This window comes from Miniopterus natalensis, chromosome 3 (assembly GCF_054644295.1).
Source record: "Miniopterus natalensis isolate mMinNat1 chromosome 3, mMinNat1.hap1, whole genome shotgun sequence".
NCBI classification, from domain to species: Eukaryota; Metazoa; Chordata; class Mammalia; order Chiroptera; family Miniopteridae; genus Miniopterus; species Miniopterus natalensis.
The window spans coordinates 27859864-27878273 of record NC_142083.1 but is presented as its reverse complement, the minus strand read 5'-3'; the positions used below and the strand labels follow the sequence as shown (position 1 = coordinate 27878273).

General features: G+C 50.3%; 1 protein-coding gene across 2 annotated transcripts; it reads right to left on the bottom strand.

The window, feature by feature from the left end:
• Window positions 1–1327: 1327 nt before the first annotated feature.
• On the bottom strand, window positions 1328–18153 carry CLPTM1L (CLPTM1 like). Of its 2 annotated transcripts, none has more exons than XM_016212176.2 (17): window positions 17943–18153; window positions 17340–17440; window positions 16287–16476; window positions 14729–14877; window positions 13282–13360; window positions 11202–11319; window positions 10783–10877; window positions 9887–9971; window positions 8515–8618; window positions 7406–7471; window positions 6374–6424; window positions 5265–5347; window positions 4528–4562; window positions 3837–3892; window positions 3710–3754; window positions 2518–2633; window positions 1328–1947 (listed from the first exon to the last, which is right to left on the bottom strand). In XM_016212176.2, exons 1-17 carry the CDS (start codon window positions 18102–18104, stop codon window positions 1863–1865), a joined length of 1620 nt encoding a protein of 539 aa, XP_016067662.1. In that variant the 5' UTR covers window positions 18105–18153; the 3' UTR covers window positions 1328–1862. The 2 variants fall into 2 exon arrangements, with proteins under 2 accessions (XP_016067662.1, XP_016067670.1); XM_016212184.2 differs by having other exon boundaries at window positions 14729–14874.
• Window positions 18154–18410: the final 257 nt, after the last annotated feature.

The window sequence follows — 18410 nt, the reverse complement described above, 5'->3', positions numbered from 1 at the left end:
TTACAACCTGGAAAAAAAATTACTGAATGGCCACTGGAAGCGCTGAGACTCTAGGACACGGTGTTTCCACCCCCGAATACCAGCCCTCAGGTATTTCCAAATGACCGTCTAAAAACCCGTGTTCCCACACTCTGCTGCCAGACTCAGGTTCCTGCACTGTGAGAACCTTCACACAACCTGTTGGCAAAAATAATAGTCTTCCTAACACCCATTTTATAAGGAAACTGAAAATGAGAGAGCAGCAATGATGTGGAGAGAACTTCCTAAGTCTGCCAAGTTTTAGGCTTCAAGTGCAAGGAAGTAATTTCTACGATGTCATTGTGGGGGGCTGGAGACAGGCACTGAGAGCTCCTTGTGGCCTACCTTGAATGGGCACCAGGGTCAGCAGAGCCCCTCAGGCCCAGCCAGATCTGTTCATGGAGCACCTTGACTCAGAGCCATACCACAGGAGTACATGCATGAATCCACAGAGAAGCTTCCAGTCCCTCCCCCCAAAAAACATGTTATGTAAAACTTATGGGTGCAGCAAGGGCCAGCCCACTGGGTGGACTGACCTTCATAAGCATTTTCCTTGGAGGTGATGAGTCTCAGAAACTGAATGTGGGACCCTGGACCCATGTCAGTGTTCTGAAAACTAAGAAGGGGTAACTTGAAACCACTGTGTTCTTTCAAATCATCGAGTGAGCTCACACGCCTTAATTAAAACCTGCTAGTTCTTGACAAGCTCGACAGCAAGCGGGAATGTGTAGGAAGAACACATACTCCCCTTCAAGCCAGCCTCCCCCTCAGCTCCACGTCCTCCCCAGAGGGCCCCTTTCATGGACTTCTGCAGAGGCCAGAGCATCCAGACAACCCTCAGTGGTAGGAAGACTGAAGTCCAAGCCTGGCCCATGTGCCACTGGAGCCGAGATACTAATGCCCTTGCTGCAAACATGGACAGCTACCACTGCACTCATGCACCTGGACACTACGCTTTGCAAACAGATCAAGAATGCAATTTCACTGAACACAAAGTAACCTCATTACCCCCAAATCTGTGGCTGCTCTCTGCCCCACCTGTGCTATTTTTCTCTCTACCTTAACCTAGGGCGTTTCTCTAACAAAAACATCATCAAGCTGACTCAGTCATGACCATATAATAATTAGGCACTTAAGTCTTCAATATCAGACATAAATATTTAAGAACATTCATGACTCCAAGGCTAGGTAAAGGGTCCTTCAATTTGTCCTTCTAACAAACACATATAAACTACATCACATGTTCGTCCCTGGGAATGGAGTAAACAGACGTACCTGAAAGAGTTTCCCATGCAGCAGGCCAAGAAAGTGTTACAGCCAGAGAAATTTATTTTAATATAGAAACATACATACATTAAGCTTTAAAATAGTCAAGTTTTAAACAAAAAGGAAAAAAGCCATTTGATCCCAGAGTCTATACAGCATGGATTCAGAGGCATTTGAAATTTCACGTAAGGAGCACTTACAGACAACTGGAGATGAAAACCCGCACCTCCCTGTTTCCGGAGTCTGCTGGGTGGGGGGACACTGTGGTGATGGCATAGCCACTGCTGACACTGGATGCTCCTGTGCTGTGAGCCACCAATGGCCAAGGATGACCACGAGAGCCCAACATCTCAGTGACCAAGACAGACAGATGTCTTCACGCTGGGGGCATTGTAAGTGAAGCCAGCTCCTCTCAAACACCACGTGAAGGGACTCAGGAGATGTGAGAAATGTTCAGAAGTTTTGGCAATGTAGAAAGTGTAATGTCCAGGAATTCACCAGAAGCGTCCAAAAATACTCAGTCAGCCGAACATCCAAGATGTACTGGGTGGTGGCTCAAGGGCGACCCAGGCCAGGGCTCAATGTGTGTGGGACTTCCGCTGGGGCCTCTCCTCGTAGGACTCCCCAAATTCGTTCACTCTGCTCCTATCCACAGGGTAGAGCCTGCAACAATACAATGGATGCTCTACTGCTTTTGAAGGGAAGACATGCATGTCCTTGAGCCCCAATAATTAAGAATCAAATCATCAGAAGTTCACTGCATAAAAATTTAGGGGTTCACCTTGTGCCCTCCTGTTGATATTTTTAAATGGTTAGGCCAGAGCTCTGTGCTCAAGGCTGATCAGAGGACGAGGACAAGGACAGCTTGTGCCAAAGTGGAAGCTGTGGCTGGAACACCCCCCTCCCCCCCGCAGGGATGGCCTGCCCCAGGGGACTAGATCCCAGCTCCTAGGGGCACAGCACAGGGGCTGGGGCAATGATCTCCTTTATGCGGCACCAAATTCATCTACGGAGATATGAATCTGGTGGCGGATTCCATCAGACAGAACAAGCACTTCTGTACCGGAGACAGAATAACTTCCTCCAAGGCCTACTATCGGCACCTGGAATGCTAGCTTGGGCAACACCCAAAGACCACTGCAAACTATCTTTCACCACAGGATGGCCAGGTGCACATCAGCATAAACGGTGAGATTCCAACCAGGCAGGGAGCCTCAGAGGCACCGCACTCACCATCGCTGGTACAGGTAGATGAGGAACACAACGTCGTCCCTGAAACAGGCCAGGCGATGGGAGGTGGGCATGGTGATGATGAAGGCGAATATGTCATCAATGAAGGTGTTGAAGGCCTGTGCCGGGTGGGAGAGGGGACAGGGTGAGGAATGGGCCATGGGGGCTCGCCTGGAGATGCCCAATCAACTGCCTGAAACCTCTTCAGACTCATAACCTGAGTCAGCAAATCACAGCAGACACACCAAGGGCAACAAAGACTCTTTAGTAACAATAAAAGCAGAAAATGAGCAGGTGGAGGCACTGGACTAGCCACAACATACCAAAACAGCCCTCAGGGCAGTCTATCCTCTGGACACTAACCACTGGGTCAGGGGTGTCCAATTAAAAAAATTTTATCTCCCATTATTTTTTAAAATATATCTTTATTGATTTCAGAGAAAGGAAAGGAGAGGGAGAGAGAGAGATAGAAACATCAATGATGAGAGTGTCATTGATCGAGCCCGCAACCCAGGCATGTGCCCTGACCAGGAATCGAACCCCGATCGCCTGGATCCCAGGTCGACACTCAACTGCTGAGCCACGCCCGTCCGGGCCCATTATTTTTTTAAATGAAAATTTTTACTTATTTTGAGAGAGAGAGAAACATCAATTTGTTGTTCCACTTATTTTATGCATTCATTAACTGATTCTTATACGTGCCCAAACTGGGGATCAAACCCACTACTTTGGCATATCGGGACAATGCTCTAACCAAGTGAGCTACCCGGCAAGGGCCTGGGTGTCTGATTCTGATATGTCATCCAGTAACATGGTGTTTAGCTCAAGAAAATGTCTTCTGTTGCTATGAGAGAGCTTTTATTTTTTACAAAAATATGTCTTCATTGATTTCAGAGAGAGGAAGGGAGGAGAGAAACAGAATCATCAATAATGAGAGAGTCATTGATTGCATACCTTCTGCAACCCCCCTCTGCTGGGGATGGAGCCCACAACCTGGGCATGTGCTCTGACCAGGAATCGAACTGTGATCTCCTGGATCATAGGTCGATGCTCAACCACTGAGCCATGCCAGCTGGGCTAGAGCTGCTGTCTTTTAAAGTCATTGCTGTAGCTCAGCAATGTGGAGAATCCCCAAAATTGTGACAGGAGTGTGGCCCTGTACACAAACAGCACCTCCTGCAGGCAGAGCACTAACCTTGTACGTGAAGGCCTTCCAGGGCAGGTGTGCCACCGACTTCATCTGAGGATAAGGAGACGTGAACAGGTCAGGGGCAGGCTGCACAGAGCACATGGGCGACCATCCAGAGGGGGATGCATCTTACCTTGTAGTTCACGAAGAGCTGGGGCAGCATGAAGAGGAAGCCGAACGCATACACCCCTGGGAAGGGAAGACAAGACAAGGCTGGAGAGCAAGCACGGACTGTGACATCCTCACAGCCCCTCTGGGCTTTACATCCCACGGCTTTCTGGCCGGCAGAGTGACTTCAGAGAGCAACATCCTTTTCCTCAGTCACCGTCAGTGTCCCCCACAGGGGCCGAGTGAGTGCTGGGGGCTATGAGGACAGGTGCCTGGCCCACACAGTCCCCTCCCAGGGCTATGGCCAGGTTTGAGAACCACACCCAGTGAACCTTCTAGGAGTCCATCCCATTTGCTCTGTGCCCTTAACTGTGTGTGGAGCCCCAGCGCTGTGGTCAGGGCCAGCTCAGGGCTGGCAGGCCCTATGCGGAACTCCATGCTGCGCGGTTTTGCTTTAGTTTGCCTTAAGGAATCGGATGGAAGAACAGTGCTATTTACTGCTGGCATTTAATGTTTTCATGAAGAGAAAACAGACGGCTCAGGGCTCTAGTCCTGGGAAGCCTACATGGGTCTCTCACAGGCAAACAGGGCATCCTACGGCCCAGCCCAGTGCATAGGGTAGGGCAGAGGGGCTGACAGGGTAACCTCAAGTTACAGGAGCAATGAAAACGTACCTGCTATGAATGCTGTTACCAGAACAGAAAAACATCACTCACCATTGACGAAGCTGTTGATTAACCAGGAATACCAACTGAAAAGGAAGAGAGCTGTCACTGTGGAAGGCCCAGACTTCCCTCATCAGTGTCAAACTGACCACCTCAATTTACTCTTTTGAGTGAGCCCTCTGTAAACACCCAAGCTCTCCCAGGAGCCCGTAACAAGGTGTGGTGTCTGCACACTGGAGGCCCAGGGCCCTGGTCATATTCCAGGTGCTACAGCAACCTGTCAGGGTGGACCGGCATGCCAACTGGTTGCTGGGAGCCTATGCTTGATTCGGGGGTGAGAGACTCTGCACTGACAGATACTGTCCTTCAGAACCGTCAGTCAGATGGAAAATAAGCCAGTTCTCAGGGCTCGTCCTTGCCCCAGCCCTCTACCAGGCCCCTGTGGTCCTGAATGCAGTAGCCACACACTGCTACATTTTCCCTTGTCAAACGCATGTGACTTCACCCAGACACGTGCTATGGGTGCCAGCCTATGTGCCCGCTGATCCGGAAAAAGGAGCAAGGGGACACCCCCACTTCAGCTGTGTCTCCAATTCCAAGGCTACTCCCATGAGTGTTCTCAACCCCCAACTTCCTGTTTTCCACATTGTGGAGGAGATGGAGCCATAGAATTGGCCCGACCCCAGTCCCCATAGTGGCAGGCAGATATGGAGGCAGAGGGCTGTCAGTAATGCACTGGGCTCTCCAGGTGACAGTGTGGCAGGGGGAAGTCCTGGTGACACCTGTACCTCTTATACTTGATGTTCAGCAGTGAGTAGACAGCGCCCCCGATGCACAGAGGGTAGAGCAGGTAGGATAGGTACTTCATGGCCTGCAGAGAGCAGCGTACTTCCTGTTAAAGCCCAATCCTCAAGCCTCTGTAAATGTACACTTCAGGCAACTCACTCACAAGGATGGAAAATAAACAGGGTAAGAAACAGACATGTGCACAGCTGTGTGACATGTGTGATGTTGTAATGGAGGACTTGTCAGTGTGCATTTATTAAACACACAGAACTCACAGCCCAGCTGATGTTGATAACATACCTGTTCACTCAAAACAAACTAGCCGCCTGGCCAGCGTGGCTCAGTGGTTGAACATCGACCTATGACCCAGGAGATCATGGTTCGATTCCCGGTCAGGGCACATGCCCGGGTTGCGGGCTCGATCCCCAGTAGGGGGTGTGCGGAGGCAGTTGATTAATGACTCTCTCATCATTGATGTTTCTATCTCTCTCTCCCTCTCCCTTCCTCTCTGAAATTAATAAAGACATTTTAAAAAAACAACACCCCCCCCCCAAAACAACAACAAACTAGCCTACTAAACATGGACAGAAATCTGAAGAAACTCTCCCAGTATTGTGTCAAGACTGACATCCAAGTCAATGCAGCTGTATCCTTGTATTTATTCTGACCTGGATTTTACTGTATCCCCAATAAAAGTTGGACTGCAGGCTGATGCTCATTAGCCAATAAATATACCCATCCCTGTATAGAACATGCTGGATGGTCATACTGCAAACTGCTGCTCCCCTAGAGCAGCCGCAGCACATGGCCCTCTCTGTGGGGTTGCCCAGGTCTGAGCGACAGAATGAGCTCGCAGCAACCACAGCAAACCCCCAAGGGACAAATATGCTTATAAAAAATAGAGATGTCTTGGGAGACATGGGTAGGGGACACCTGCAGGGACCTGGGAACAGGGAGAAGCCTCCTGACCCCTTTTCCAAGTCAGAAAACCACTTGGGATTGTGGCCACCCCTCCAAGGAGATGGCCTTCCTTTACTGAATATCACAGTAAGGTGCTTAGTTACGTGTCTGCTGGACAAACATATTCCCCCACACTGCCCCTGCTGCTTACCTGCGTGTCATACTCCTCGGTTTTCCTCTCAGACTCACTGTAGGCGCCAAACTGTTGTAAAATTCAATACAATCGTGTTAACTAAGTGACTTAAGGCAGGTGTCTGAGCACAGCTTCACTAGGAGTGACAGGGCTGTGTGCTGACTGGCAGAGAGGCTCAGCCCGGTCACATTCAGTGTAAGGCATGCCCCTTAGGTAAAGGCCATGGTCAACATGACCATACACCTCCCTCCACGCAGAGGACCGGTGGGTAGCATTTCTGCCCCATTCTGGCCTGGACCCTGAGCCACAGTGTGTGTCCGTGTGGCAGAAGCAGCCGTGTCCATGTGTGTCCCACTCACCAGGCTGCTTCCTGTTCTTACTTCTGGTGTCTTTTTTCTTCAGTGAAAACACTTGCTTCACACAGATACACTCTGACACTGCTCTTAGATCCATAAAGGTGGCTTTACTAGTCTAATTTAAAAAACAGTGAACTGTACTCTATCTACTGAGTTTCCTGTCCTTGATCCGTTTAGGACTGGACATGGGAGGGTCAAAAATAAATCAAGTGAGGTCTGTACAGAGCACAGTGAACTTCATGCCTGTAAACCTCCCAACCCTGATCTTCACAGGAAGCTCCTGAGTGCTCAATAACTGGGACAAGCCCCAGGCTGTGACTGGCTATTTGGGAAGCCGGCCTGAACTGCCCACAGGAGCATGGGAGCTAAAGACCAGTGTCCTGTCTGGTGGAGAGGCAGCTTGCCTTTCAATGCAGGCACTGCTAGGTCTGTGATTGGGGCACCCGTGTGAACCTAGGATTAGCTGTGATCAAGGAGCCAACGCTAGCTCTGCCGAGAGAGTTGCTCCATGTGCTGGTTGGGAGGGCAGTCCTATCATCAGAGGACAGTCACCTGCTCAGAGGGTCCTGTGCCTCACTGGGTGCAGCTATGAAATGCACCAGACAAGCTGGTGCATGTGAATAATGGGTGGCATAGAGGAAGCAGATGGACTAAATAAGACAGAACCTCCAGAGAGCACAGCAGAAACACTCACCTGAAACTTGGGCCTGAGGCCTCTCCAAACAACAGTCATTTTCAGAGCCTTTTTCACTTTCCACAGCTGAAGAGAAACAAGAAACAACATTTATTCTAAGAGCAAGGAGATGCCAGAACTCACCACTTGAACCCTCATGGACCAGGCATCTGCCTGCTCAAGCCCAATTGCCCCAAGCCCCATTGTGCCTGCTGGGTTAGCTAATAGGCACAGGCCCTGGAACCTGGCTGCTGGCCCACACGCCAGCTCAGCAACTTGTACCCCACATGGACACCGTCACCACCTATGGGCACCAACAAACCAGCCCTCAGCCTGGCTGTCCTCCTCTGGGCTGTCTCTTTCCCAGCTTGTCTGCACTTGGCTGGCTCACCCTACCCTGCCTGCTTCTTTAAATTCACCCCACCACCTTCTTCCTGGCACTGGAAGGGCCCAGCCTCCACCAAAGCCCTGCATTTCTGGGTCTCTTTGGGACCCATGCCCCACTTGCTGCCTTGCTGACATAGAAAAGGCATCACCGCCTTAGAAAGCAGTTTCCATACTGCAGCTGTGGCTCTAGAAGGGTCCCCATCTGGGAATTTTCCTCCACAGGCAAGGAGAGCACACAGTACAGTCCCTGACCTGACAGCCACGTGGAGGAGGGCCGGGACTCGCAGTGGGACCTGCAGGCTGCCACCTCTCTCCATTATTCCTGCACCCCCAACTCCACCTTCGTCCTTGAGGACTGGCCCCAAGCCTGCCTTCCTCACAGGGCTCCCTTTCCTGAGTCCCACAGAGCAGGGCAGCCATGGGGCACCAAGCTTCTGGAGCCCATACCACGTAGTTCTGCTTCTAGTAGCGTCCAGCACAGCACAAGCCATGTGGAACTTTAAACGTGTCAGAATACATTCGGCGATGGATGTGTGATGAGCTGGGGCGTTTTAATAAAAACTGCAGGGCCACCCAAAGGCGCCTTCTGTACCCTCACTTTGGTAAACAACCCACAGCAGTTGCGTCCCTGCCTGCCCACGGAGGTGGCCGCATGTCACTCTTTGGCAGTTACGCAGGTTCTGACTGCACTGAGCACTTGGGCCCAAGGACCCTGGCATGTGGCAACTCAGACAACAGCTCACCTCAATGGCGGCTCCGACACCTGCAGGGACCAGCACCAGCAGACTTGTCTGCTCATCCAGCAGGAACAGGAAGATGACCACAGTGCTGAAGCAGCGCCAGAGCACTAGGGACAGAGGCAGGGGTGCTGAGGGGCCACAATCCCACTCACACAACCCCTCCCCCACATACCCGCCCAGCTCACATACACCTACACATGTAAAGCCCACAGCTCACTCACCCCACTCACATATACAGCTCCCACACACACCTCCCCGATTCAAACACACAGATAAATGTACAGCCCACACATGCACACCCTCATCCCCTTTGAACACATGCATGCGCACATACACGCGTGGACCTACGACTTTTCTCCCCCTTTGTCCATTAACAGTGAACAGTAGGCCACATGCACTAAGGAAAATGGTTTAAAACGATTAGAAAAGGCAGCCTGAGCTATGTAAACATGTTATACTTGCAAACACATAAATACACAGCAACTATGCTGAGAAAATGGGTTCTTGACTGGAGTTATGATGACTTGCTTTCCTGTAGCCAAGTCATACTTTTCTGTTTTTGTACTAATTCTGTGATAAACACATTTGTCTTTTAAAAGCTGTACGCTTTTCTTTTTAAAGTCGTGCTTTAGCCCTGGCCAGTGTGGCTCAGTTGGCTGAGCATCGTCCCACGCACGGAGATGGCGCTGGTTTGATTCCCAGTCAGGGCACATATCTGGGTTGTGGGCTTGATCCCCAGTAGGGGGCGTGCAATTGATATTTCTCTCTCTCCCTCTCTCCTTAAAATCAACAAACAAAAACATACTTAAAAAAAAAAAAGTCATGCTTTAGAAAACACTGCAGCTGACTAAAAGTGTCCTACTGGCTTAAGTACTTTTCTCAGCAACAGCGGCAGAGCCCGCTCTGCACGGTGCTCACCAGACACATGGGCCCAGGGGGAAGATACCTGCTGCCTTCCATGGGCACAGACTCTGGGAGGGGGCAGAAGGACTCAGCAGGGGAGGGGCATCCTTTCTGAGGAAATTGGAGGACAGGAAAAAAAGAATCCGAGACACAGATGACACGGATGGGGGGCACCCAAGCACCCACTGGGGCTTATCATTTCCATAGGAAACACTGGCCTGGACAACTGTGTGGCCTCCACGGCCCTCTGTTGTCTTTGGACACAAGCTTACACAATACTCACCAAGACTGCAGAGGCAGCTCCCTCCCAGTTATTTCCATACACAACCTAAAGAGGACCCTCTGAACAAGAGCAGGGGATGGGGTCTGCAACCAGCATTCGTCATACACAATCAAAATGAACACTATAACCCATCTTTATCAACTGCAGAATACACTTTGGGAATGGGTCAAAAATCCCGAGGGTATCTACCTGCTTTGGTTGACATCCCAATCATGCTCTTCTTTTTCTTCCAGAAACTGATGTCATTTTTAAACGCCAGGAAATCAAACAGAAGCTGAAAAGGAGAGAGGACAGCAGTGTGCAGCTATCTCCGGTGTGAGTCTGTAGGTGGGCACTGAACACAGAAGGTGGAGCCCATATGTCTAGTGTACCGCACCGCAGTGTTCACTGTGGTGTCACTACAACCAGTGCCTCTGCCTGCAGTGGCCGGGAGGCTATAGGATGCTCGCATGTTCTCCTCCCCTCTCACAACAGCACATGGCATGTGTCTGCCTCAGAAGCACACAGCTCATTCTGAGACATGGCCTTTTTATAAAAAGAGCTATTTTCCAGCACAGTTTTAGAAGGTTTTAGCTGGACTGGCTGAGTCCCAGGCACTCAGAACTGGCTGTAGCTCAGCTCCCCTGGCCTGCATCGTCTCACCTCCCTACCTGGACCTGAGTCCAGCACAGCCACACACAGTGACAGCTTTCCTCCACCAGCCTGAAGACTCCATATTCAAACAGGGGCTCCACACAGAGGACTGTGTTTAATGTTATGATCACCACACTAGGATTTATACAATGAAATACTTATTTTATAATCATTAACCCACCTCAGTGATTTGGGATTTCGTTTCAAAACAATCTCCAAAATCAGCCAAGTCCTAGGTTCTTAAGGTGGCCAGTGCCCTCAGGTTCAGACACCCTCTTCTGAGCTGGGAGAAGGCCCCAGCACCATGGCCTGTGGAGTCTCAGGTCCCTTGGGAACCAAGGGGCTGACAGGTGGGACACTGCCACACCAACCCCCAAGCTGAGGATGGCTGGCACCCTTAGAGCTGCCCACGCCCGCCAATGTCACCAACAAGGACTCAGTGACCCACTCACATGAAACGCCGCAACAAAGAAGGTCAATGCTAAAAAATACAAGTTGGTATCAACAAAAATTCCTTTCACTTCATCAGCATCTTTCTCTGAAAATCCTGAAAAGGAAAAAGAAAACAATGCAAAATGGGCACCGTCAACCTTACCTAATATTACAAAGGTTTCTGAAGGTTGTTGGTGGTGAGAGTTCACCTGAGCAAAACTGTGGCATTTCAAATACTATGTTCTGAATAAAGAAAACTTCAGGTAATCAGCAAGAACCTTTCAAAGCCAGGAAATAGAGACAAGAAACAAGTGACTGAAATTATGTGAAAGACCCTGCACCACAAGGTTCAAAGGCTAACGAGTCTGCAGAAACTATCTGGACTTGCAACTACAGGACGCTGCCACCCACAGGTCTGGGATGGCACGTGTGGTCTCACCAAACTGCTGCAGGGAGTACACGGCGTCCTGCATGTGGATCCAGAAGCGGAGCTTCCCCAGCGAGATCTTGTCATAGGACACAGTGAGGGGCAGCTCGGTGGTGGAGCGGTTGATGACCTAAGGGAGAGATAGCACAGTCAGAACCTGCTCTGCCAGGGCGCACCAGCAGCCAGCCCACATCCTCCTGCCTTGGTTGAAACACTAAGCACCCTGGGCTGCACTGTGCCCACAGACACTACACCTTTGTCCCCAAGTTCCTCACCCACTACAGCCCAGGAACAGTGGAGGCCAAGGCTTCTGACCCAGGGCCACGTGGCTGGTGGACTAGACACTCCTACATCCTGGGCATTATGGTCACACCCGAGGCTGAACTTCCCTCCTTTCCCTCCTTCCCTCCCCCCGCCTTGGGCTCCAGCACCCATGTGCTATCCTGTCAGACTTGGGTGGGGCTCCCCCCACACACTGCTCTGAGGTCTTCCTGAGAGAACCCTGTACACCTCTCTCCACCACATTCCCTCTGCTTAACCTTCCCAGCATGAGCAGTGCCACCACCTTAGGGACTGGGGACATGTGTGCAACCAAGCCAAACACAGGCCCCTCCTCTGAAAGAGCTGGACACAGTCATTCTGCCCACACCCGCAGGCCAAGTGCCCTGGAGTTCAGGGTAGGGGCACACTCCATCTGGGGCTGGCAGAAAGCTCCAGGCAGAGGCAGCATTCAGACTAGGCTCACGAGGGTGCACAGAATTGGGGGTGGAGGCTGCCACAGGAAGGCGTAGTCCCACAGTCTAGCAGCATACATGGCCACAGTGGCCAGGTCCCAGGAGAGAGGCACCCCCCAGCACACAGGGCAGTGACCCCCACATCCCTGAGGGTCCTGGGCATACCCACCGGTGTCACATTCCATGCTCACCATGAGCACTGCTGACACCATAAGCGTGGCAACCAGATGTGCCACCATCAACCAGACACCAGGCCCAGGTGTCGGGCCATTCCATGCAGTGCATCAGCCTCAGGCAGGTGGGCAGCAGGCCAGGCCCGCCCCACAGGGGTGCCACTGTCTAGGCTACCATGGCAGGTAGTACCCCATCACCCCAGTGGGTGTGGTTATTCTCCAAAGATGGCATTCCTTCTGAAAAGCAGCTCCAAGTGAGACAAAGCATCAGTAGCAGAAGGCAACTTGGGGAAAAGCTAGCTGCCTTTTTCTGTGACTAACAACATTCTTGAACACCAGGCCTATTGCCAAACCATGGGGCGACCAGGATAACAGGTGCTCTGTGGATGCTGCCCAGATCCTATAATGCCCCAGCCACAGACTTCTCTCTCTTTACTACTTCCCAAGTACTTACCCAGGGTGACCATAGCAGCCCCTAGGGCTATAAAGCACCATCCAACGCAGCTCTGCTGAACCTGGCATAGCTTAGGTCTGCATACAATACTATAGCACACTCCAGTAAATGCTGAGAAGGGACCATGACTACCCACCCCAGCACTGCAGGCCATGTAGGACCACACTGGCTCTCTAAAGCAGCAGCAAAGGGTGGTTCGTCAAGCTCTGCTCAGAGGTGACCTCGACCTGGGGTCATTTACCCTCCAAGCCACCCTGGGAGAGTGGGTGCTGTGGCTGTCCGGTGACACCAGAGCTCCCATCCATTTGCATAGCTCTGTCCCGGCCCTCAAGCTGCCTGGGAAGCATGGGATCCGGGGTGGGTGGTGATATACAGGGATAGCCCTGGAGGAACAGTTTGCTCAGGACACTTTCTGAATTAGTCTGCATCTTTGTGGCAGAAACCTATGATTCAAAGGCACAACATTTACAAGCTGCTTTAGCTGACAAGCGGCCCTTCCATGAGTTCTGTGCACCTGCTATCCAAACACTTAATGAAGGACCTTTCAAAGCCCTTCACCGGTGAGGGCACAGGGGCTCGAGGAAGGGGTGGTTTGGGAGGACCCCACTGCTGGCCAGCAGCAAACTGAGAGCACATCCGTGCCAAGTGAGAAACACACATGAACCATCACTGCAGGACCAAAGAGGCAGCCATACTCCAGGCTATGAAGTCCAGAGGGGAGTGGTGCTTACCATGAGGTCCTTCACACGATTGCTGAGCTGGTCAATGAACAGGATGGGGAGGTAGTGCACGGTCTTCCCAAGTTGGATCCTGGGGATGAAGGAGTTTTCTGTCACCTTAGATAAACTGAATGCAGCCACAGACATTGCGTTTACCTAAGAAATCCCGCCCAGCACCTTCAGTTGCTTCTGGTTACTACAGTACCAGGACATGCTTTCCCAATGGAAGCAGGGATCTCACAAGCTACACTTATCCCTGATACAGTGGACACCAGAAGGAGGTAGGTAAATAAACAGGGTCCCAGCCATACTGTGGAACATCATCCAGGGCATAAAAAAGAACAAGGGGCCAATCTGTGCACTGACACGAGTGGTCCAGTGAGGCAGTAAGAACAAAAAAAAAACACCTATCTGCTTTTCATCTCTGGGGGGGTGGGGGGCTTTTCGGTGAATGACACTTTCTATACCTTTCACATTTTGAACTGTGACTATGTCATGTATTCAAAAATAAGGTTTATATTTATAGAAGGAAAATCCCTCCTGACAATACTACAGGAACCACTGACAAGTGAAGAACAATTATTATTGTGGCCACTCACTGATGCTACATGATGAATTGATAATAGGTCTTAACCTAACAGCGGGCTCCCCAAAGCCTAGAGATAGACTAGTCAAAGCTGGTCAATCAATGTTAATGGTTATGCTTAACAATGGCAACATGATCCTAAAGGTTAATTTTATTATTTTTTAATGTTTTTAAAAAAATTTGATATTTTAGAGAGAGAGGGAGAGAGGTATACAGGGAGAGGGAGGAAGAAAGGGGGAAGAGAGAGAAAGATTGATTTGTTGTCCTACTTATTTATGCACTCATTGGTTGATTCTTAAATGTGCCCTGACCAGGGACTGAACCTGCAACCTTGGGGTATCTGGAAGATGCTCTAACCAACTGAGCTACTAAGCCACAGTCAAAGGTTAATTTTAAATACACGTGAGTCATGTTAAAACTGACTGGCACCCCTAACAAAGGTAGTCAGAATGCAGGCAGGACAAAACTCAAGTGACATGGTCTCATCAATGCTCCTATTCTCTCTCCAAGGGAAGCTTTTGCCAGGAACAATGACTCCCTTTGTTTCATTCATTCCAATACTCTGGTGGCAATCTTGGTCAGCAAGACCGCCCAAAGAAAAGGAACAAGTCTAGAGGGTACCCAGGCAGAACCTTAGGCCCCTCTGGGCCTCTCGTCCCAGGGATAGCTCAAAGATGCAGGTGTGACCAATCCATTTTTGGATTTTGGTGGGTCACCATCCTGAGGGGCTTCCTTCACCCCCACACCACTGGTGTCACCCCCCCTGCTGTCAGCTCAGGGCAAATGGGTGGTGCTCAAAGCCAGGCAAGTAAGTGCATCTTAGTCACTTCCACCGTGCTGGTCCGCAGTCACCGGCCCAACCAGCACACTTACATCTTCATGTATCGATGCACATCAGCAGGCAGGGAGGAACCATCAAAGACAAAGTCATCCACCATCACATTCAGCGTCAGTCTTGGTCTCCAGTGAGAAACGGGCTCATCCAGGGCATTCATTGGCTTCTTCTCAGCTTCGACTTTCTGCTAAATGTAAAGGATTGACTTAGCAGGAAAAGAGGCCAAAGCGGGGTGAGAAACCAGGCCTGAAACAGGTGAGGCAGCAGGGTGGTCAGCACCTTCACCTGGGAACAGCCCACGTGGCAAGGCCACACAACCGGGAAGCAGAGCCTGGCAGTGGGTGTGGGGGTGGGGGGCAAAACTGCCAATTCCCCAAACTCTTACACCCCTCACTTCCTTCGCTTCACAGAAACATGTGGTCCCGGATGTCACTGACTCCTGTTTTGGGTCCTCCACCTAAGCAGGCCCACTTCTCAGGGATCCTGAGGAGGGTGAGACCCTGAGACAATTGCAGGAGGTGTAGGTAAGCTGGAACTAACCACCCTGTGTGTGCAGTGAGACTGCTTCTCAATCAGGGATGTCAGGTTGTCCGGAAGGAGCTGTGTCAATGAATAGGCACTCACCTCAATTTACTAAATTGAGAAAGAAACTCTGATTGGAAGGAAAATCTTTATTCCAAATCTAACCGATATATTCTAGGAAACAGTGTCATTCCATCTATCTCCTACCTAAAGATATTTTTGATGTAATAATTTATCTCCCAAATAATAGTAACAGCTAACGTTTGGCATTTGTATATTCCAAAGACTCCCTCCATTCCCTTTACACCTACCGCCCTCCTTGATTCCCCTGGAAGGCCCCATGAGGCCAGGCCATACTGTGCCCGTGGAAAAGGAGGTGAGGGGTCTTCTCAAGGGCTATAAAGTGGGAGGGGTCAGAGAAGTTTGGTAGGGTTTCCAAAACTTGCCCTGAACCATGAACAGCTCTTCCCTGTGCAAGGAGCAGCAACAAACTTTCTAAAAAGCTGCCATCTCTTTCTTGTTTTGTAAATGATCTCACCTTCCATTCAACACAGACCTGAACACCAGAATTCCTTTATCCAAGGCTTTGTTGATGTTCACTTATGATTCTCAGTGTTTCTTGGTACATACAGTTTTCTACAGTTGTACAAAATATAATCTGTACATCTGCCTTTTTAATAAATTTTGAATTATATTCTTAGGATAAATATTGATGAACTGTCCATCCTATACACAAAGTGCAGTGAGTTTCCCAACTCTTAAGTAATGACTGCAGCTGAGCTCCTCAGAAGGGGCTGCCCTGGAACCATGCTCCTTGAGAAAAAATTCTGGATAATATCAGTGGATTACTTAAAGTGCATGCACATCACTAATTTGACTTAAAATTTATCTGCAAACCATGGGAAATTAATCAACTGAAACACAGACATGTTTGCCCATAACATCACATGGCTCTACTTTGCAACAGTCACTCCAGCCCTAGGTCTAAGCTGCATGTGCAGGGACATGCAGGTGTGAATTCCAAGATGGAGAGTGCAGGCTCTGTTTGGCTGATAATTTGATGAAGATGCTCACCTGCGCAGCAGATTCTCCAGTGAGCAGATTGACCTCTTCTGGTTTGGGGACCATGTAGGTGGTCAGAGGGCTCACCAGGTGCACCTGCTTCCCATCGTGCCAAGGCAGAACGCCAGCATGATGGAGGAAGATATAGGCATACAGCGTCCCATTATTTCTTGTTTTCTTTGGTACAGAAACATTAACTGTCCTAAAACAAGACAAATTACAATTTCAAATGTGTACATTTACATTCTATGTATATATACACACAGCAGAGACTACTCACATATCTTTGTGAATTACATTGTTTCACACCAATTTTAGTTTATAAGTACTAAAAACGAAACCCACCTGCCTATGACTGCGAGTCCTAGGTAGAGAGGTTTATGGAATGTTTTCTAAAAGCTTGAGCAGTTATACTTGAAAGCCAGAAAGCCCGCATTTCCTGTCTCTATTTCCCAGCACTAAGAGAGGTCAGTTACTCGCCTAGGTCGTGGGCGGTGGCCGACCCAAGTGTGCATGTCCCCTGCCAGCTGCACTGCCTCTGCAGCTCTATGACTGGCCTGGCTGGCTAGAGGACGTTCATTCCAGCACACATTCCCAGTAGTCTATCTGACACCTTCTAGATGACGTAGGGGAAAAGGTAGACTCTTGACAAGAACATCATTTTTTAAATTATGCTTGTTGAAATCTTAAACACTAGAGCCATAAACATGAAATGCCTTTGGCTAGGAAGAGACAAATAGTTTGCTGTGAGAAACCCCTTGTCATTCCCACTGAAACATCCACTCCGAAAACTCCCCATGGTTGCTGCATATTCCACAGCCATACAATGCTGGTGTCAGCTGCTTCCTAAATGACAAACTTATCTGCTACTTTCAAGTAAAATGAAAGTTTGACTGTTTACATATCACACACTGGTCTCCCATTAAAATGTTCTACCACTCACAAGACAGTAGGTAGTACTGCTTCTCTAAGGTAACTTTGTTATATACAGAATCATAAGTTTTAAACAACCTAAACATTTCATGATGTTAACCCTATCATTTGCTCTTTGTCACATAACCACACCTTTCAAATTTGGACTCCACGTCAAAGTCTTCCACATTCAAGACAAGATCCACGTTGTTCTCAGCACCAAGGTTGGACCGTGTGGTGGTGTACACACTTAGCTGGAAACAATGTCAAGAAAATTAGCTTGGCGAGTCCCTGGCCACAACACACACACACCAAACAGCTACATGAGGGAGAGCAATCTGATGCTACTGAATGGGTAAACGTTTCATTTTTAACTCCCAAAGGGACAAAACTCTGACCTGTGAAAGAATGGCTGCATCTGATGTGTCTGCTGCAACAGAACAACTTGCTAAAGTGCTCAACAGGCTGGATCAACAGAGCAGGGGTACAATGACTTGGTACCTTGCAATGGGGTGACAAGGGGCAGCGTTTGGAGCCTGGCTACAGAAACTATGCAGGCAGGGTCTTTAGGATATTAGGGGTGGGGAGGTCAGAGATTAGGCTAGGTGGGCCCTCAGCCGAGCCCAAACCCCTGTCCAGCCCTGTTTTTCAGATGAGAAGCGCCCCCTTCCCCACCCGACCCTTCCCAGCTCTGGCGAAAATAACTCCGGCCCCTGTCTGTCGCAGAGACCCCTCCACCTCAACCCAGGAATTCACCTGCAGCTTGGGCCTCTGAGCCAGGTAGGGTTGGATGCAGTTACCATCGCTAGCGCACGGTCGGGTGTAGACGATGCCATACATGACCCAGCAGGTATGCACCACGTACACAACAAACACGCCCACCACCAGGCTGGTGAAGGAGCTGCGACCGCTCCACATGGCGCCGCCGCCTCCGGGCGGAGCGCGGCGCCCACCAGCCTCGGTGCGTCTCTCTGCCCCGGGCCCAGCGAGCCTCTCGCCCGGCGCCCTGCTGGATGCTCCGACCGTCGCCGCTCACGCGAGAGCCACCACGCGTCGCCGCCGCCAGGGTACTAACGCGCCAGGCACCGCGGACCGCTGGGCGCCCTGCATACTCTTGCCACAGCCGCCGCCGCCGCCGTCTACCTGTCACTGCGGGATTCGCCGGCGCGCCGGCAGCTTCCGGGTCCTCTGCCACCCGACGGAAGTGGACTCACCGCACTGCCA

What these genes read in the sequence shown, in the direction of transcription:
- CLPTM1L (XM_016212176.2), bottom strand. Translation starts at nt 18,104, where the DNA reads ATGTGGAGCGGTCGCAGCTCCTTCACCAGCCTGGTGGTGGGCGTGTTT. An exon ending in GTGGAGTCCAAATTTGAAAG is followed by an intron (nt 16,477 to 17,339) that starts GTGTGGTTATGT and finishes GTCTTGTTTTAG; the next exon opens with GACAGTTAATGTTTCTGTAC. An exon ending in CTGGAGAATCTGCTGCGCAG is followed by an intron (nt 14,878 to 16,286) that starts GTGAGCATCTTC and finishes CTTTACATTTAG; the next exon opens with CAGAAAGTCGAAGCTGAGAA.